Genomic DNA, 22,162 nt, shown 5'->3' on the forward strand with positions numbered 1-22,162 from the left:
TTTTTGTTCTTCTTTCTGCTAGTGAAGGCAGGGATCATATGACTAGCAGCTACTCTTGTGGGGAGGGAAAAGGAGGATGTCCTCAAGTTGTGAGCACAGACTTCTTTTCTTCCTCCAAGATGAGTTCAGTTGTTTTTTCATCACCTGAAAACAGCACAGATGGAGTAGGTCTGCCCCGTTTGCTTGATGTTGAATCTCAGCCTTCTATTCCTTCCTGATTTAATTTAATTTACCAGACTTGTACATGGATGGAACTAAAGAATGGTCTGCGTAACTACCACTAAACCAAAACTGTTCATCATTTGAATCTTGGCTTTAGAAGTGTTGAAGGGACCTAAACAGATCCTCTTGGGTGCCTCTTTCACACCAGATCAGAAAATCTTTATGATTAAGTACTAGTCTTTCATTCTCACTTGTTTCACTTAAAACTGCAGTCATTTAGTGAAATTTCCCTGAGTTTCTAGCAAATGTAAATATAAACAAATTTATGGTATCTACATACCCAGTAAGTAATTGGTTGTTTACTAAACATATCTGCAAACTTGTTGAGGCCCACTAGGTAAGACAGTTTGCAATTTAAGAGTGCAAATCAGTTTGTGCCTTTTATAAAACATTTGAAGATGTCAAAACTAATGTTTTTACATAATGTCTTTAATGGCCTGTAACACTATGTAACAAAATTTGAATTTTTTTTCTGTTCCTGCTTTGAAAGTGTTATTTCCTATTTAATTGTGCAGTACTTACATTGAAAGTAATTTTTATACTCTAGAAATTTTGTTTTTGTGGCTGCCACAAACTATGTTGAATTGGTTGAGACTCTTATGAGATATTCACTAAAAAATCTTTGCAAAATATGCTTTAGGATGTAATAAACCTTTTCCATGTTTTTAATAATAGAACCAAATAGGAAATGACATTGATAACCCATGAACAAAAATCGTATTAGTGTACTTTAATTTTCAATACATTTCTATTTTTATTATTTTCATGTAGGTTTGGGTGTTTTCCAGCAATGGACCAATTTTTTCATCACCCTGTATTTCAAATTGTACTAACGAGGTCTTTTTCGGCTCCCATGACTACTATATCTACTGCTGTAATATGGAAGGTAATCTGATGTGGAAGTTCAAGACCACATCAACTGTATATGCAACTCCATTTGTCTTCCAAAGTCAGGCTTTTGGAGGTAAACCATTTCTAGCTGTTGTATCTACAGATGGCAGAATATGGATCCTGAATGCTAAGACCGGCTTGATAGAAGGGTCAGGGAAACTCCCAGGAGAAGTGTTCTCTTCTCCTGTCGTATGTGGAACAAGGATTCTTGTAGGGTGTAGAAATAACTATGTGTATTGCATGGATTTATGTATATCTGAAAACAACACAACTGCCTAACCGTGGTCTTGTCAACATTTTTAAATTTTGTTTGTTCTACAGGTATTTAAACATTTATATCTTCATGCATTGTTTGACCCCAAAAATATTTTGGCAGCAGGAATGGATAACGTTGCACTGAAACAGAATTTTTTCATTGCCGGGTGCTTTGATTCTTTGTTTCTGCATGGCAAGGGGTTGGACTGGATGGCTCCTGTGGTCTCTTCCAACTCTACAATTCTATGATATAGAATGAGTATGTGTTCATTCCACCCAGTTAGTGACATGTTCTAATGTCAATCCACCTTAGTGTGCACAAGTCTTGTTTTGGTTGTTCCAGGAAGTCGGAATTGTCTTCCTCCTTCAGCAATAACCAAAGCACCCCTCACACTCACAATTTAGCTGCTGCAGCCCCCATTCCTTAGTCAGTCCGTGGCCAATTGAGGATATGGCCAGAGGATATAGAAAAGCAAGGTCTGTCTCCCTACAGTCAGATGCAGAACAATGACATCATACCCAAGGACCTTGGCTGATCTGGGTAGATGACGCTGCCTTACAGGGACATAGCCAAGTGATTCTCCAATTCCCTCTCCTTTCCTAACCATTCTGTAGCTGAGGAGTGGGGGGGGGGCTGAGTCCTGCAAAGGGTGGAGGGGAAAGGGATTTCCTCTTGTGAAACTTTCATATCATGCCATGTAATACAGGCTCCTGATACTTGTGCATATTGTAGCCTTTTAGTAGTCATGATTATTACTACCAGATGCATTCAAATGTATTAAATATTTGCTGTTTAAGATGCCAATCCATATTTATTACATTTTCAGAAAGAGAAGACAATTCTTGTCAAAATAAAAGGTGATGTTTACAATTAAAGAAACCTAAGACTAAAACCTAAGACACTATGAATGTTGATTAAAATTGTTCTTCATTTTAAAGATTGCATTGTTCTTTCATTTTTTGCACTACAAATAAGGTATGTGCAGTGTGCATAGAAATTTGTTCATTTTTTTTTTCAAACTATAGTCAGGCCCCAACAGCCTGGGGGACCATAACCTCTGCTTAAAAAGTTTGAGAACCCCTGATATATCTTATTCACTTCCTAAAGGATCTATTTGTTTTTCAAGCAGATAATGCAAAGCCCTTCTATTATATTTGCAGTATATTCTTTAGCAATTGTTGGCCTGGAAGTCACTGTAAATGTTGCACTAATTTTTTTTCTTCTAAAATTATTTTAAAAAACATTTAAAATTATTATTTACATCAGTTTTCACCCAAAAATATCAGTGGTTCCATTTTTTAATGTCAGTTTGAGCTTTTTGTAAAACATATTTGAATGATTAAATAAAAAGTACTTTCATAGCTATAGAAACACTTGGTTTTTTTTATTGAAATAGAACAAATTTTCAGTGATGGACCATTTACAGTAAAATCTTGACAATCAAAACTGAAAATAGAAATTGCACTAACATATCCCTTAGTTATAGATAATTTTACTCAGATTTTACTGTTCATAAAAACACATAATTAGATCCTATCGCAATTTCAGGCTCTCCTGATAAGGCAAACCTGATGTTTTATTAACAAAAAGACAATTAATACATACACTTTCTGATAACTTTCAGCAGATTATAATTTAAAAGGAATTAAAATGACATTAGTATAAGAAACAATTGCACTTTAAAACATCTGAAAAATTAAAAAAGTACACAAAACAAAACCCCACAATTATACATTTGTTTATAACTTTATACACCACTATATGAACTGAGGTTAATTATCTTTAGCCTCAAATAATATTTTGTCCCATTTAGAAAATGTTAATTATGCCCAACACCTGATATTCTATAGGATAACGTCATTATGACTTATTTCACAACCCCAGTGATTTTGACAGGATTTGGGTACGATTACTTCCTCTGGAACAGGACTTCTGTGTACAAGTTACCGAAAAAGAAAAGACAAGAGAGAGAGATCATATTGTACATAGTGGTTGGATCAGTTCAAAAGTGTCATTCCACATGGGTTATCCATTTTACATTTTCCATAATATGTTTTGTAAGAAAGGCTGCAAACAAAGCTTAAGCAAAGTAACACTTCACTGGTATTTAGTGCAAAATTTCAAGTTGATTTTTACATGAAATGACCAATGTTGAAAATATCATATAAATGTTTCCTAACAAATATTGTACACATTCCAGCTCTGATCAAGACACAGATCTACACTGCCTTATATCCCAGGATCTGATCTCATATTATCTGGCAGTGCAGACTCATATAATCCAGCTCAAAGCAGATAATCTGGGATCAGATCCTGGGATCTGGGGCAGTGTAGATCCAGCCCATGTGGAAATGCCTTCGCCTTAAACATACAATGGTGTGCCGCATAGGCTCCTACGTCCAGCATTGGGAGTAGCTCTGCATAGACAGAACAGTGTACAGTGTAACTACTAATACTGTTGCCTTAGGTCCCTTTTACACTACCATTTAATCCAGATATCAAAGTAGATAATCGACATTATCTGCTTTGAACTGGATTAGCTGAGTCTACACTGCCTTATTCTGCCCGTTCAAAGCAAATAATCTGGATTTTATATGGCAGTGTAGAAGGGGCCCTAGATGCACTGACCACCTGTTCAGACAGAAGGAAGTGAGAACAGATTCTTCTAATAGAGATCCAAGTGTCCCTTGCTGTCTAAGAAGTGAGTAGAGCAGTCAATGCTGATGGTACGCCTGGCAATAAACCGAGAAAGCTGCTCTGCCAGCAGGGAATGCCCAGCCTTCTGATCAAGGTCTCTGGATACCACTTCCCATACACTAGATACCTTCATGCTTGAAAACACTTTGCTTCTGAAGCTTTAGAACTATTTACTAACTATATATTCTGTGCTAACAGTGTGCCTAGAATTATGTTGGAGTCCTTATTGTTCCCTTTTATCATGCAAATAGTGCCTATGCCCCCCCTAACATTTCTTTCATCCCCATCCATTTCCAGATCCCTCCCCTTCTCCCAACCCGACTTTCCCATTCCAGAACAACCTTGGAAATGGATTTTGAGGGAATTGAAAGTAATAATTACAGTTTATGTGATTGCAGATTTAAATGTGGGTTTAAAAATGTTTTAAAACATCTTTCATACCACCAGCAAAAGGTTTTTGCACCAGTCAGAACAGATCGAAGCTTGACTTAAATATATCCTCTACTAAGTGCCCTTTTTGTCCTGGTAACTCCTTCTGGAGTAAATGGATGAATGTCTAAGATAATGGAATGCCTTCCTGCTTCACCTTGTCCTCAGTGACTAGAAGGTGCTTGTATTTTTCAAGTCCCTAAAGGTTGGCGATGGGGAAAACAATTGCCATACATTAATATCTCCATCAAACACAGTTCTTAAAAGGGCCATACTGTTTCTCTGGAGCGGAATGATATAAAATAGGCCATTATTCAGCAGTTAACCATATCAGCTCATCCTCGGTTCCCATAAAGACCTGAGAACAGTTTCCCCCTTGCATTAATAATCCTGCCTGAAAGTAATGAACCTTTGGGTTGAACTTCAAGATGAAATTTAATTGTAACATTAAGAGCCCTGTAGCCATATGACCAATCCTCCTATGTAGATGCTTCATAACAATTGAATCAACTATCCTCTCTGCAGATACACACAAACACAACTGATCTGTTGTTTGTTTTGCAGCATGATGCCTATTCCTTAACAGCATCTGCTGACTTGTCCTTTAGATACTTTGGAGCAGAACTGAGGTTCTCATGCCTCTTTTGATATGGAGAATAGTTAGATGATTTCCTTTACAGCCTAACACACAAACCAGCTAAACTGAAATTTGTTTAAGCCAATGTAGACCAACTACTACAGCCTGAATTCATTACATTGTTGACCTTTCCCACAATTTTCAAGTAGGAAGCAGTTTTGAGAATTACCATGAAAACATGTTACTACTATCTCCATACTATAGGAAAATCAAAGGGCAACAAGACGTCACTGCAAAGAAATTACATGTATCCCTGCAATGTTTAACTTTTTCTGTAATTTGAAGCCTGATCTAAGACTTTTATCAGTACATCAATACTAAGGAACTAACAACAACTACATTGTTTTGAAACATGCCATTAACAAAAGTGCCGTAGTGATTGTTTTTGCCAGCAGTAACATGCAGATCTGCCAGGCACAGTAGCTAAAGACTAAGGTGCTAATGAAATACAGATATTATGACTTTCCTGAGAATATTCAGCATAAGGTCCACAAGAACAAAGTGAGAATAGTCTAGCTCCTTCTGACCACAAAATTCTTTAGTTCCCAGTTTCCCGAAATCATCTGTATTGTAGACTCTTGTGTTAATCTTTTAGTCCCCAATATGCCATCTTGTGGGTATTGAAAAGGTTGCTTAACCAAGGGGGAGTTTTGTATGTGAAAGATGTGGTCTGGCTTTTATATGGGTTTTCAATACTCATTTGAAGCTGTTTCTCTCTGTGTGTGGTGCTCCCCATTACCAGAAGAGAAAGGCTTATATGGTGTGTTACTAGATATCATCACAGTAGCCTGTATCTGCATACCGTGCTCAGGAAAAAGTTGTAATGTGTTTCCGCAGGTAATGATTTGAAAGATCATAAATAGAAAGATAGCATGGAAATGCCCATTTGACAAACCCCCAGTTTTAGCTAGTTAACTAAACTTGTATTTAGATACTTCCTGATAGAAGCTTCTGATAAAAAGCGATGTTTATCACACAAAAAAAATCCATTTTTTTAAAAAACACTGAATTTGTGAAAATATTTACAGGCAAATGAACCTGCTCTCGGCTCCAAGCACTTGGAGAAATCCCTGTCCTGCGATGTCTTTACAGCAGGACCAGACACCCTGGTACTTTCGTCAGTGACAAATGACACTCAAAAAATTTCAAAGTTGTCATCTCTACATTAGTTGCAACATTAATAAAAGATGATCACTGTATGTTCTGTTTACTACTAAGACAGGAGTTGGTCTTTCCATATCCTGCACCTGAGTAGATTCTTAACATTTTCCACAAAACGGTATTACATTCTAAATTGAAAAGTGGAAGCAACATGCAGCTTACATTCATTTGAAGCATTTAAATGGCTGGAATCTCTGCTTATCCAAAAGCAGCAAAAAGAAACAGACCACTGGAACCAAAAATTGAGGGCCAATGGAAGAACAGCTTCTTAAAAATTGTTTGAACCTAAAATACATCTTTTAACAACTGTACTTTTGAGAGAGACTAAAACCTGAGCCTTGTGCCAACATCTCTCTTCCATAGTACCCAAATTCTCGAAGTGATACATCTATTATGTAGATGAAATTTGCGATGAGCAAATGGTACAGAGCTCAAAGTGTCCTTTATCCTCCAGGAGAATTTTGTTCCATTGGTTCTGCCATGTGAAAACATTAACAAAAAGGAGAGAGTAAATAACAACAGAAAGAGCAAACCCTGTGTTGTTTACTTAATGATCTGTGGACAGTCACTCCAGGCCTTTGCTTTCCTCTTGGCCAAGGCCAGCCAGGCAGGCTCTGTTGACACCGGATTGGCATCTGGGGTAGAGAACCTTTTTGTGACTTCTTTCGCCAAGGGAGAGGATGGAAGCGAATTCGAGATCTCCACTGTTCAGGGGAGAAAGGAGAGATCCATTAATGTACAATGAGACTATATAAACCCGCCCTTTGAGAGCGAGACATTCTTTAAATATAAACAGTCCTTGTGATGGCATTCTACTAGATTAGAAAAACAAAGTTGGAGAGAACCGCTTGTACACCACAAAAATCCAAAGGGCTGCACCTGGACATAGTCTGCATAGGACAAAGGAAGTATAGTTTAAGAGCAGTTCTTGTGGTTCTTTTTCTTTTATACAGAGAGAGTTCTAGAAATTATGCCTTCCTTTTGTTTCACTTAGCGGTTTCTTTCTTTGATTTGTGTGCCCAAACCTTTCCGCTACCTGCAGAGGTCACTGCCCCTTTTCCCAAAAGATAGTCTTTTATGTCCCTTTGTCAGGGAAGGGAGAATCCAAGAAGTTCCTTTCTCAGGATGTATATATTCACACATAAGAATCAGCTTTAGGGGCTTTTTCTACTAAAATATAGGTATCTTATTTTGCCTATCCCTTTCTGAAACAATAAGTGTACTTTCTTAGCATTATGAGGGTATGCTGAGTACTTCTCTCCCACTTCCAACCACAAGCTCATATTGTACTGGCTACGCTGCACTCTGCTTGATATAGATACCAAATATTCCTACACCGATCCGCACATAACATTTGCCCCAATGTGCATTAGGATGCTCTTGTTGGTGTCATATTGTGCATCTTCGCAGTTCAGTAACTGGGTTTCTTAGTATAGTAGAATCTCACTTATCCAAGCTAAACAGGCCGGCAGAACCTTGGATAAGCGAATATCTTGGATAATAAGGAGGGATTAAGGAAAAGCCTATTAAACATCAAATTAGGTTATGATTTTATGATTAGGTTATGAAGCACCAAAACATCATGTTATACAACAAATTTGACTGAAAAAGTAGTTCAATACGCAGTAATGTTATGTTGTATTTACTGTATTTACGAATTTAGCACCAAAATATCACGATATATTGAAAACATTGACTACAAAAATGCATTGGATAATCCAGAACCTTGGATAAGTGAGTCTTGGATAAGTGAGACTCTATGTACTTCCACAATGTAATGAAGTATACACAAAATACATAACAGGTCAAATAGGATTCCAATAAGTATTCACAAGTAATGCATGAGAAGTGGATACATGGTCTTAATGTCATTTTGCATCTATTCTGGGAAGTCTACTATATGCAGTGCTCTATTGGACAGTTGTGACATGGTAAGTTGATGCCATGATGTGAGTCCTAGTTTCTCTACTCTAAACTTATAAAAATCAGATGTTAGGATTTGATGGAATTGTCCCACAGTTCATCTATTCAAGTGATACAACTCATCTCACACCCAAGGCCACCCAATTTAAATACCTAGGGTCACTGGTCTCCATAGATGGCGACACAATGCCAGACATACGGTCACGAATAAATGCAGCCAGGTTGAAATGGTGGTAAACTACTAGCATTCTGTGTGACTCAAATATGCCTGAACAACTCAAGGCCAAGATCTACACTACAGTTGTTTGTCCAGTAGCCTTCTATGGGGCAGAGTGCTGGCCAGCAATAAAGAAACATGAACAAGCCTTTAATACAATGTAAATGGAAATGCTGAGATGGACACTTGGCTTGACACTTCTTGACCATGTGACAAATTATGATATCTGTCTAAAGACTAGGAATAAAAGTGATCAGCAAGAAAATGCAGGAAACAAGACTATGGTGGTACGGCCATGTCATGAGAAGTAACAGCATGAGTATCCCTCAGCAAAACCAGGCAATCCCAACTGGATGCCCCCCCCCCCCCCCAATGAGGGTTTGCCTCCAGGGGCAAACCAAGAATGGGCAACTTGGAAGTCCCTGAACAGACTCAGAAATGGAGTGAACAGATCAAAAGACAACCTGGCAAGATGGCACTACCTGGAGGAATCTTCCATCTTGTCTGACTGTGGAGCAGAACAAACAACTCCGCATATGTATACTTGCCCACAATGTCCTACCTCATGTACGGAGGAAGAGTTGTTTAAAGCTATGTACAATGAAGTCGCTGTTGCCTGCTTTTGGTCTAAAACTATTTAGCTGCTTGTGATTCCTTTGTTTTATCACTTTTAAACTTATTTATTATGCAATGCTTTTGACATGAAATAAATGAGAAGAGAACCAACATCACTAGCACAATCAGCACTACATTTGAAGATTGCAGGACGACGACCACATGGATGGCCAAAGAAAAGATGGATGGATACCATCAATGAAGACAAGCAAGTTGCCGTTCTGAGACCTGAAGATGACCAAAACAACAAGATGACCCTGTGAAAACGACAGTCACAATGTTAACCCGTCAATTGGGAAAATAGCTTAGAAATAAGAGGAGGAGGAGGAGGAGGAGGAGGAGGAGGAGGAGGAGGAGGAGATGACGACAACAACAACCAAGAAGGCCATGCAATCCAATCGTTGCCTTGCAGGAATACACAAAATGTTCCCAACAGGTACCCATCCATCCTGTTTTAAAATATCCACAGAGCAAAGTGAAGAGGATTCTTAATGGCTCCTCTCACATGTAAACTACACCTTGTGTGTCAAATATGAGAATGCCAAGCAGATATTGGTGAAATGCCTCCAATAATTTGTAGCCGTTGATTGTAATCTGAATTTTTGTACTCTAGTGATTGGATAGTGTTTGTCAAGAGGAGAGAGCCCAGAACCACATCTAGGGGTCAAAGGCATGGATTATTCAGCTACAATTTCCTCCCAATTATAGCCAGTCATTTATGTAAAGTGGTTGGTGTAGATTAATTCCCTTGTACTGATATCAGCAGAGAGATGAAAAAGCTGATCACAAAAGGGAAAAAAGGCGGTGGGCAATGTTATTCCTCCCTCTCTCCCATCTTACTGGCTCTTAAACTCAACTGTGTTTGGATACCTTGGAGGTCCTGGTGTCAGAGCTCTACAGGAAAAGGGTCAGGAACACAAAGTATTCATCATCTATAAATTGGAGGGCATTGAAACTAAATTTTATTGTACTGCTTTCATCTTCATGAAGCTATGTCTAAATGAACACTATAACCTTAAAGACCTTATATTCATTGCAAAATGTCAGTGTGCTCCAAATGGCAATTTCCCCCTATAATCCTTTTATAATGATTCAATACAATCACTGAAGCTGAAAACAGCTGGTAATATTACTGTATTTGTTGCCCTCATTTGGAAACATTCTCTTCCTGTTGAGGAATGGCATTTGATGACTAATGAAAGACAGACATGAAAATTATAGCACAATGTTATGTGTGACATCTTGTTCATGACGTATGTGTATGCAAGTCTATAGGTACAGTAGAGTTTCTTATCCAACAAACGGGCTGGCAGAACGTTGGATAAGTGAAAATGTTGGATAATAAGGAGGAATTAAGGAAAAGCCTATTAAACATCAAATTATGTTATGATTTTACAAATTAAGCACCAAAACATCATGCTTTGCAACAAATCGTCAGAAAAAGCAATTCAATACATGGTAACGTTATGTAGTAATTACTCTATTTACGAATTTAGTACCAAAACATCACAATGTATTGAAAACATCGACTACAAAAACATTGAGTACTAAAAGGCAGACTGTGTTGGATAATACAGAACAATGGATAAGCGAAGGCTGGATAAGCGAGATAACTGAGATACCTCAGTTAACAAAGTTGAGGTGGTCCTGGGTATTAGGTTTTTTTTACAGAACGTTTGGTACCAGAGATAGAAATGACATAAAAATAAAAGGGATAGGTTCCTACACCACCAAAAAAAGAAGTGCAATTCAACATGTTTCAGTAAGTGTTTTATCCAAAGTTAACTCCATGGAAATGCGAAGTGAAACAGGCAGATTAGACAAGTCTTGCGTAGAAAGCAAACATTTTGATTCTTCCAGATAACCATTAAATGTTTCTTTAAAAATGCAACTTACTCCAGCTGCAATTTTTCATATTACAGTAGAGTCTTGCTTATCCAACATAAACGGGGCAGCAGAATGTTGGATAAACGTAAATGTCAGATAATAAAGCAGGATTAAGGAAAAGCTGTGCATTGCTGAGAAGCAGCTGTTTTTCTGGGCAGCAATGCGCAGTGGGCCTCTCCAAGCACCGGGTGCTTGCTGGGAGGGAGAAATCTGCACGTGTCTCGTTCCTCCCGGCAAGCAACCAGCGCTTGAAGAGGCCTGCTGCATGTTGCTGAGAAACAGCTGTTTTTCTAGGCAGCAATGCGCATTGGGCCTCTCCAAGCACCGAGTGCTTGCTGGGAGGGAAATGTTTGTGCCGGCTGCATCTCATCCCTCCTGGCAAGCACCTGGCGCTTGGAGAGGCTCGCTGCATGTTGCTGCCTAGAATAACAGCTGTTTCTCAGTAACATGCGGCAGGCCTCTCTGAGTGCTGGGCGCCCGCCAGGAGAGGCGAGACATGGCTGGCGCGTCAGATAATACAGCGTGTCGGGTAACCAAGACTCCGCTGTACTTACATTCTAGCACACAAACTAGTGCTTCTTTAACATGATAGGTTACCAGGCAAAGCTTATTTGCTCCCCACATTTCTCTCTTTTGCTACCCAAATGCTCAGTAAGAGATTCTGGAGGGAGCTGCAATTTGCCTTGTCTGTTGTAGGAAGGTACACACAGCTACAGTAGGATCAGCTAGAAAAGTAACCCATTTTTCCAACTCAAATGTTTGTTCAGAGCTTTCAAAACATTTCATGTTGGTGACAGAGTTTTTAGACACATTTCATTTCACGGCGCAGTGATTCAGTTTTACTGGCAAACCAGAGGTTAACACAACCCCTTAAAAGAGATAGGTGCACATACATAAATTGTAATAACGAAATGTATGGGGACTCAGTGGATCTTATGAAAACCTTTCATTTATATATTTTAAAATATATGATTCATTGCTTATTTCACATAGACCCAGAGGTTTTTGCAACACACACACTGCAGCCAACACACTAACAGGTCATGACACACAGTTGGGAAAGCAAGAGCGTGAAAAGGAAAAGGGGAGCCGAGCAGGTGTAAAAGGACTGTAAAAAGGAACTTCTGTATGAAAGAATTTGCTAATGGGTAATATCTCTTTTAGATAGCGCATAGAGAGCCCTTTTTATCTCACCTCAGGCTTCCCTGTACTATCAAGGTCCAGGAGAGGGTCACTGCTGTTGTTGCGCATTGGTGACAAAGGGAAAACCAGACAGTGAAGATGCAGTTGGTCTGAGCTCTGAGTGGAAGGAAAAAGGCGAGTTCCTCTCTTGAGTGTACCCATGTGTCTTCCTCCTCCAAACCAAGACAGATGCTTTCACATAATTATCTGAATTGCTTCCCCTCCCCACTAGTAAGCAACCGTAGGAGCCCCTTGCAGGGTAGAGAGCACAAAACTGTGTGGGCAGAGCATTAAGCTCTATCTGCTTAATGTAAGAAATCAACTCATGACTCCAGTCCAATAAGGACAAAGTAATTAAGACAGCAAAATTGCATGTCTGGATTACTCCCACTTCTAACGTGAAAAATTATTACCAAGGGAATAGAGTGGGTAGAAAACCCCCTCCAGTTCGAAATCCAGATTGCATTCATTTCTCTTCAACTGTGCCCTGGGAAAAGCTCTTCAAACCTTGTTCAAAAGAGGACGAACACAGAAACTTTACCTCTGCCTCTTGGGATAGGAGATAAGGGTTGATTAAAGAGCATGAATTCAAAAGCAGTACTACGTTATACAATAAGAGCCCCATAACTGCTGAACCCATATTCGCTGTTTCACCCACACAGGGGAAAATTGATCTCTCAAGTAATTTGCCAGATCTTCCAGGTAATTCTGTGTGTTTGCTCCCCTAGAAATTACCATAGAGTTGTCCTGAAGAATCTAGCCAATTTCTAGAGATAATACTTCTCTAAAAATGTCTAGGTTGATCAGGATTACTCTAAGGCCCCCTTCTACTGTCGTGATACAGCCGCCTCTTAAAGAGCCACACACACAATAAAAGTTCTTAAATGTTTATTAAATGATGTTTTAAATTCAAAAACACTTAACTGCAGTGTTTCTCTTAAAAGGTAAAAGTCTTAGTTCAAAAGAAGTCAAAAAGCAGGAACAAAAGGATACTCTGGATTATCTGTCTTGATAATCCGCATCAAACATAACACAAACGCCACCCAAGCTGACGCCACGTAATGTTGTGGCTCAAAGGGCTAAAGAGGAGCTAAATGCTCTCAAAAGGCAGCAAACCAAAGGGTAGTCGAAAGCCAGACCGAGTTTCAAAGACCAAAGGAGGAAACTAGAGATGCCAAGCCAGGAGCAAGCACAGACGTAGGCAGGAGTCGGACCGGGTTCAGTAGTCAGAAACGCCAAGGTAGAAACGCCAAAGCAAGGGTGCCAAAGCAGGGACGCAGAGGCAAGCACCAAGCTGGAAACGCTGAAGCAGGCTCACCGAAGTGAACGCCAAACTGGAAGCGCCAGAGCAGGAAAGCCAATGCAAACGCCAAACTGGAAACGCCAGAGCAGGAACGCTGAAGCCAATGCCAAGCTGGAAACGCCGGAGCAGGAACACCAAAGCAAACGCCAAACTGGAAACCTCATAGTCAGGAGTCGAACAGGAGTCAAAAGCCAGGAACACCAAAGCAAGATTCAATCTGGATTATCAGGAAGCTGTACAGCCAGGACCCAAGGAGAACAGGCAGCGATAAAGCAATGTCCCCAAAACAACACCTTGCCTTCTGCAAGGCAATAGCTCTTGAAACTCCACTTTTAACTTACTCATCGGAGTCCGATGCTGATGAGGCCTCCACCCTGTCCTCATCATCCACAACTGATCTTGATCTCATTTGTGGACCTCATCTCTCATCCCTCCAGTCCCTCCATCTTCATTCTAGACTTAGATCTCCCCATGTCCCAGGAGTATGAGAGGCTTGCCAATCCCCTGATGCAGCCCCATGAGCTGGCTCATGATCCACATTTACTTGAGTCCAATCAACATTCTCCATCTCACTCCCAGACCCATCATTCCCAGAGAACCCCTCAAATGTCTCCTCATCCGTGGGAGCAGTGAGTATATCGTGGATCTTTTTCCTTTCTCTTTCCTCATCCGACTCCTGCTCTCGAGTAGACCTTTTAGTTCCTTTACTCTCTGTGAAACCATCATCCTCCAGCATGGACTCCTCATCACTAGAAAACCCATAAAACGTCTCAGCCTCTGAAGGAGCCATAAGTATTTCCCGGACCCGCTTTACTTGTTGTTCTTCATCAAGCACCTGTTCTCTATTAGCCCTTTTTCTCCTTCCAGCTGTTTCACCCATAGAACCATTACTGCCCCTTGGCCCAACTACAACATCTACACTGCCATATAATCCAGATTATCTAAGCAGATAATCCACATTATCTGCTTTGAACTGGATTATATGAATCTACACTACCATATAAGGGGCCGCAGTGGCACAGCAGCTTAAACCAAAAAGCTGCAGAACTTGCTGATTGGAAGGTCGGCGGTCTGAATCAGTGGGACAGGGTGAACTCCCATTGGTAGCCCCAGCTTCTGCCAAACTAGCAGTTTGAAATCATGCAAATGTGAGTAGATCAATAGGTACTGCTTCAGCGGAAAGATAATGGCACTCCATGCAGTCATGCTGGCCACATGACCTAGGTGGTGTCTATGGACAATGCCGGCTCTTCGGCTTAGAAATGGAGATTAGCACCACCCCCCAGAGTTGGACTTGACTAGATTTAATGTCAAGGGGAAACCTTTACTTTTACCTTTACACTGCCATATAATCCAGTTAAAACAGATAATCTAGATGTTATATGGCAGTGTAGAAGGATCCTAAGCCAGCGGTTATCAAAGTGTGCTCCTCAGAGCACTTGTGGCTGAAAAAGTTTGAGAACCCCTCCTCTAAGGCATGCGGGCACCAAAAGTCAGGTAGATAAATGGTGTTCTGTGGATCCAAATAACTGTGGATTTATGGGATTGTATCCACAAAAATATGGTGTCTAAGGCCCCTTCTACATTGCCTATATCCCAAAATCCAATCCCAGATTACCTGCTTTAAACTGGATTATATGGGTCTCCACTGCCAGATAATCTGGGATATAGGGACAGTGTTGAAGGGGTCTTACTGGACACTATTTTGGCACTGAAAGTATTTTGGTATAATTTCAAATGTCTCTAAGAAACAAGGCAGTAGGATTCAGTCCACTGCCAATGGATAACTTCCCAGCATATCCTCTACATGATGTCAAAAAAGTGCATCAAAAACTTGCAGAAAGAGCAAGTTTTTAGGGACCAGTTCTTATAAAAGCTAGTGGAATCCATCAGAAACACACCACAGAAATCTTGGTTAGAAATTGCTTCCAGATGGGATAGAAATTACCTAACTCAGTAGCACTATTTTCAGTGTTCTCAATCCTGAAAAAAGTGCAGCTGATGGTGCTTAATGCATCCCCTCCGCAATTGTTATTAATTTACGTTTTCTCATATGCATAGGCAATTATGTGGATGAGGCATACCACTTACATTTACCCCCTGTGCAGCAGTAAATAGTATGCATGTAAAGTTTTACTCAGCCCTCCGTCACGGATTACCCTTTTGTGAAATAAAACTAATTCTCTGCACTCTCACTTTTATCACCTGAATTTACAGCTTTTCAATCAGCGAATCAGCCTTTGAACTTTAAAAAGGCACATTTCGAGAGTCACACAAAAGAGGTCATAATTAGGCAGCAAAATCTAGAGACTTAATGGTTTCAAGGCACTGAAGGGAACAGGGTATTTATTATACTAGTTCATTATTCATTGCTGTAGCAGCTTTTCCAACCATCTGCCAGCATTTGCATCCAAGAGCAATTTAGAAAAAAACTGATATCACTGGAAGAATTTCCTACTCATTTCAAAAGATCAAAAAGCTGGATTTCCCCTTATTTTTACCCCCCCCCCCCCAAACTATGAGCTGCATCTTATTCAAGCTTCTTCTGGGAAAGCCTTCAATCAGGTTTAGATTCTTTAATAATACATATGAGGACCTTAGATTCTCTATTAAGCACTATACAATTCTGAGATCGAATACTGCTGTTTTTACCTATAGCAATCACTGTATTTTATTGTTTTAACAAAGGGATACTGTGAATTTGTGATGTTATATTGACTGTTTATTCTTTATGTTTTGTTTTGCACTTGTTATATTTTGCATGTTACACCTTGAATGTTTTGTGAGCCGCCCCGAGTCCCTCTGGGAGACGGTAGTAGAATATAAAATTATTATTATTATTATTATTAATCTGAATATATCCAGTTTGTTAGCAAGCTTCAAAGTGTTTTTAAAAAACAGCCAGAGTCAATGTGGTCTATAGTGGTTAGTGTCAGACTAGGGCCCCAGCTACACTGCCATATAATGCAGTTTCATATTGTTGCTAGGAGCACACAATGGCGCTATGGATTAAACCACTGAGCTGCTGAATTTGCAGAGCGAAAGGTCAGCGGTTTGAATCTAGGGAGCGGAGTGAGCTCCCACTGTCAGCTCCAGCTTCTGCCAACCTAGCAGTTTGAAAACATGTAAATGTGAGTAGATCAATAGATACCACTCCAGAGGGAAGGTAAACGGTGCTCCATGCAGTCATGCCGGCTACATGACCTCAGAGGTGTCTACAGATAATGCCAGCTCTTTGGCTTAGAAATGGAGATGAGCACCAACCTCCAGAGTCAGACATGACTAGACTTAACGTCAGGGGAAAACCTTTACCTTTACCTAATGTAGTTAAACTGAATTATATGGCAGTATAGATGGGACCTATGACTGTGGGAGTACTCAGGTATGAAATCCCACAGGATTTCCTTAGGCAAGTTACACACTCAGCCTCAAAGGAAGGCAATGGCAAACCACCTCAGAGCACATCTTGCCCAGCAAACCCTATGACAAGGTCCTCATAAACTGGCATCAACTTGAAGGCACCTAACAACAAGATATGCTAATAAACACTGTAAGAAAAATCAAAGTATTATGACTGTCATCATCCCACAGAGGGTGCCACAATTCCACTAAGGGAGGCATGGAGAGAGTAGGTGACCATGGCAAGAATTATCTCATGATAATCAGGCTGAAAAGCCTGTGTTCCTGGCATGAAAGAACTCCATCTTCTGGGAATTGGGCAGCAAGCCATCCCCCCCTCCACTTTCCCCCCTTTTTTTTCCTTTGGTATTATTTGGTAGTTAATGTATGTTAGTATATATGTAGGTTAATATGATCCTTTGAAGATGTCACCCACAGATGCAGGTGAAACGTCAGGAGAAAATGCTGCTAGAACACGGCCAAACAGCCCAGAAACCAGATAACACTCTAGTGATTCTGCCCGTGCAAGCCTTCAATACATATGTTAATATAACTTGCAATTAATATTTATTATCCCATATCTATGTTTTATAAAACATAGAAATTGTTATCCTTTGTGTGTGTGTGTCTAGCAAATATTTTTTTAAATAAAGGCAAACAAGATGTGAATGAAATTCTAAAAATTTACAAAAACGGACAGTGAGACACTAAAGATTGCGTTTTAACTGTTTTAATATGTGATTTTATAGATTTATTTAACTAAGGTGTGTCCCATCTCAAACTGAAAGGAGAGGCAGAATAATAATAATAATAATAATAATAATAATAATAATAATAATAATAATAATTGTTATTAAGATCTGACTCTCTCACAATTCTTCCAAATAATCAAGTGGCTATAACTGTGATGGAAACCGTAAACTATACCTGTCACAGATGTAGGAAGAGTGTTTGATTTTTTCAGCTGTTCTCTGCGTTCAAGCCTTGACATAGCTGTCTCCGCTTTCTTCTCCTCTTCCGAGGCTGCAGGCTTTAGCAGTGTACTTGTCCTACCGGTGCTTTTATTATCCGACTGACTGTTTATGCTGGCCTAATGTAAAGCACAAAAGGAAAAATACCGCATAAACAATATTAATATATTTCTAATACAAAAAGAAATGGCTCCCATTGAGTTCAATAGTGGGCTTGACTCAATGTGCCCTCAATACAACAAGAAAAATAAATCATTTAAAATTCCTATTACAGGCAGTCCCCAAGTTACAAACATTTGATTTACAAATGACTCAGAATGTGAGAGAAATCTACCCCTAGGATGGGAAATTCATCCCTGGAAGAGTTATCATGGGGAAAAGGTGTCTCCACTGAAGCTTTATCACGAATCCCTGTTTCCACAACAAGCTATATTCTTCAAAATCCAACTATTACAGGCACAGAAAGTGGGGTGAAATCTTCTAATCACAGGGGTGTTAACCCTTCCCTCCAAGTCTGAGTTACCCTTAAAAACGTAATAGCTCTTTTCAATTGTTTTCTTGACCATGGTTACACTTTTTCTAAAATCTGAAGACAACTGCAAAACACATCAAAATGTTCACATCATATCATACGACATTTTTTCTTTCTTTTTCTTTTTCTTTTAATCCACTTTATAGACTTACATTTTCTTTAGCGAGTTTCTCAGCCTGCTTTGCCTCCCTGGCTTGCCTCCTCTCTTCTCGTGTTGCTTGCTGCTCTCGGAAACCCTTCTGCTTCTGCAGTGCTAATGTGATCCAAAGTGGCTGTGCGGATTCAACCTTTTCCATCAATTTGGAGCCATCTATGGAATGCCTGCTCTGAAGCACTGGCCTTTCTGGAAGATAGAGGACGACACAAAAAGATTCAATTTAAAAAACAGAAATTGGCTGCCGTTATATCACTGTCAAGTAAAACTATGCAAGGGGGGGGGGGTATTTCCTGATAGTCTTGTCAGAGGTGTGACTTAGGTCCCTCCTACATTGCCATATAATCCAGATTATCAAACCAGATAATCCAGATTATTTTCTTTGAAATGGATTATATGAATCTACACTGCCATATAATCCAGTTCATAGCAGGTAATCTGGATTTTATATGACAGTGTAGAAGGGGCTTTAGCTTCCTGTCGTCTGGAAAACTACTATGTATTGTTAGTGCCCAATTAACAGCCTAAGCATATATTGTTTTTAGACATTACTTAAATGCATAGTGTCTTGAACACCTTGTGTACAAACCGTCAGCTCTTACTGTTTCCTGTCTAACCATCCAGGCTTAAAATTAATTCCTGGTTTTAATATGAGACTGACATCTCACTGACAGGACTCTGCTCATATGTTGTTAGTTGCTTTCCAGACAATTTTGTAGTGCAATCCACTTCAATGCAGATAATCTGCATTCAGAAACTGAATTATATGGCAGTGCAGATCCAGCCTCAGAAGCAAGATAAGGGGAATGCTGCTTCTGCCAATTCAGTTGGCAGAAGCAACATTTAAAACTGGATCCAAACTTATATTCATCTTTATTTCTTAACATTCATCACGGGCGGCTTTGCAAATAAATAAATACGGCAACAAAACCTGGCAGTCACACACATTGCTGCCCCTGCCCTTTCATGAAAAATCAGTTGAATATTAATCTCAACATTTGAGCACTGGATAATAACTCTGGAGAAGAGTATTCAACTCCCCACTCAGCCATGAAAAGCTATAGAGTGAACTTGGGGAAGTTAAACACTCTTAGCCTCAGTAAACCCGATGATAGGTTCACACCAGATGTGGCTCCTGTACCTTTAAACTGCTGTGACTCATTCTCTTTGAGTCTGAGTTTGGCTACATTCTTCTGCACAAAGAAATCTAGAGGAGATGTCAGTGCAGCAAACTTTTCCAAAGCATTATTAACAATGCTTTGCATCCTCACATCTCAATTCAAGCTGCCCTAGAAATGTCAAAACTAGTTCAATCTCTGAGCATCTGTGTGCACCAACACCTCCATCTATTTCTGGAAAGTGTGTGGGTTTAATTTTGGAATTATTTGATATGCTATTTTGGGAATATTTGAACAAACTTTTGAGTTTGTACATGTCACATAGAACAAAGAGTGTCTACACATAGGTTGTCTGCAGAAAGTTCACAACCAGTCTTGGGTTCACAGGCTTCAATGTTGCACAAAATGGTTCACTAGCAAGGGATTCTCCATTCCTTTCAATGGGATAAAAAGCTCTGCAGAGGACTTACAAAGAACATCACTGAAGTTAATGAAAACTACTATACATATCAGCTCTGTAGATACATTACACATTGCATTTGGGCACTGGACTTCACTGGAATCAGCATGCCTAGATGAAGATATGGTCATGATATCACCCCTCATGAGCAGGGAAAATAATTAGGAAAACTGCAGGTTATATAAAACTTCAGTTATATATGTTTGCTGCAATTTATAATAATGTAGGACAACAAAGACATCCAGCATGGCATAATGATTTGCGTGTTTGACTAGGACATTGGATGAGCAGGGTGTAAATCCCCACTTGGCCACAGAAAGCCACTGGATGACCTTGGGCAAGTCATACTTTATCAGCTTCAGAAAACCAATGGCAAATGCCCACGGGACAAATTCTGCCAAGAAACCCCTATAAGTCATAAATGACTTGAAAGCACACAAAAGCAACATCTCCTAAAAAGTCTGCTGTGGTTGAAGCAAATGCATACAAACAGGGATGCATACAGTATGACTTTATGTCCTAATATCAAGAACAGTCCCAGGAATTCAACAAAGGAATTTTATAATATATTGGAATATATTTATACACAATGATGCAGAGCTGAATATCTGCTCTGATGTAGTAAAGGTAAAGGTTTCCCCTGACGTTAAGTCCAGTCATGTCTGACTCTGGGGGTTGGTGCTCATCTCCATTTCTAAGCCTAAGTGCTGGCGTTGTCCGTAGACACCTCCAAGGTCATGTGGCCGGCATGACTGCATGGAGCCCCGTTACCTTCCCGCCGGAGCAGTACCTATTGATCTACTCACATTTGCATGTTTTTGAACTGCTAGGTTGGCAGAAGTTGGAGCAACAGCGGGTGCTCACTCTGCTCCCGGGATTTGAACCTGGGACCTTTCGATCTGCAAGTTCAGCAGCTCAGTGCTTTAACACACTTCACCACCGGGGCTCCTTGTGGGATAGTGTAAAAAACTGTCCCTGTGACATATCATCTGAGATAGTCGGTTGGAATCCTGTATGGGAGTTGTATCTTTACATACTGTTTTATATACATAGGGATTAGAATTGGTTGGTTTGGCAATGTCGATATTTAGTAGAGAGTTACTATTGCATTATTGTTCACCAGAGCTAGAAAAATGCTCAATGCACAGGGTATGATAATGCACAGTGTGAAACAATGTACACGAGGCACTCTTTCCAGTGCCCTGATAGAATAACAACATTATTCATAATCCACCGTATCTTCCTGAGGGGCCTCAGGGATGTTTCCAACAAAGGATGGCAAACATTCAATGCCATAAAACAACAACAACAACAACAACAACAATAATAATTTATTTATACGCCGCCACCATCTCTCCAACGGGGACTTGGGGCGGCTTACATGGGGCCATGCCCAAGACAGTACAGTATAGCAAAATATAAAACAATACAAATATACATCTTTGCAATCCACTAACAGGAATTCTTAGCACCTTTGCTATTTAGCTGGATATACATACGGGAAGGTAACGGCGCTCCATGCAGTCATGCCGGCCACATGACCTTGGAGGTGTCTACAGACAATGTCGGCTCTTCGGCTTAGAAATGGAGATGAGCACTGTGGTGATGTGGCAGGGAGGAATCTTTTTATCCCACCGCTGCCACCAATTTGTGGCGATGTGGCAGGGAGGAATCTCCTTATCCCACCGCTGCCACCAAGTTGTGGAGATCACCGCTGCCACCAAATTGTGGAGATCTCAGGCAGAGAGGATTTTTTTTTCTTTATTCTCTTATTTTTTCTTATTCTTATTCACATTAGATGGTAGCGTTACTTAGTTTTGAATATAGGTGACAGAGACTTGGATATTGAAGAACAAAAACAAGTTTATTTCAGGCACAGAGCTTAGTGGTTACAGTAACTTCTTTAAAGGCACTTAGATAATGGCTGCAAAGTTATTAACTGATCACTTTGGATCTAACTGGGATTGCTTTCCCTTCCTATTCGGTCTCTACAAATAAACCTAAACAAGTCACCTAACTTGCTTAATTTAACATCACTAGCGATCTGAGTTCCCCTGGTTTCCCTAACCTGGAACCAGTGTCTTCCCTGTGACTAAAATCACAGACTA

General features: G+C 39.9%; 2 protein-coding genes across 10 annotated transcripts in view; one reads left to right on the forward strand and one right to left on the reverse strand.

The window, feature by feature from the left end:
* The window catches only part of aasdh (aminoadipate-semialdehyde dehydrogenase), a 33,674-nt gene extending 31,368 nt beyond the window's left edge, over nucleotides 1-2,306 (forward strand). For all 5 annotated transcript variants that reach the window (XM_003221579.4, XM_062981535.1, XM_008111700.3 and 2 more), the window contains one exon: nucleotides 994-2,306. In XM_003221579.4, coding sequence (XP_003221627.3) covers nucleotides 994-1,392 — 399 coding nt within the window. In that variant the 3' untranslated portion in view covers nucleotides 1,393-2,306. The remainder of the gene's footprint in view (nucleotides 1-993) is intronic.
* A 426-nt stretch (nucleotides 2,307-2,732) lies between these two features.
* cracd (capping protein inhibiting regulator of actin dynamics) overlaps nucleotides 2,733-22,162 on the reverse strand; it is a 198,791-nt gene continuing 179,361 nt past the window's right edge. For all 5 annotated transcript variants that reach the window (XM_062981532.1, XM_062981534.1, XM_062981533.1 and 2 more), the window contains 3 exons: nucleotides 18,475-18,665; nucleotides 17,747-17,909; nucleotides 2,733-6,997 (listed from right to left, as the gene is read on the reverse strand). In XM_062981532.1, coding sequence (XP_062837602.1) covers nucleotides 6,837-6,997; nucleotides 17,747-17,909; nucleotides 18,475-18,665 — 515 coding nt within the window. In that variant the 3' untranslated portion in view covers nucleotides 2,733-6,836. The remainder of the gene's footprint in view (nucleotides 6,998-17,746; nucleotides 17,910-18,474; nucleotides 18,666-22,162) is intronic.

The sequence above is a fragment of the Anolis carolinensis genome, chromosome 5 (genome assembly GCF_035594765.1).
Source record: "Anolis carolinensis isolate JA03-04 chromosome 5, rAnoCar3.1.pri, whole genome shotgun sequence".
Lineage (NCBI taxonomy): Eukaryota > Metazoa > Chordata > Lepidosauria > Squamata > Dactyloidae > Anolis > Anolis carolinensis.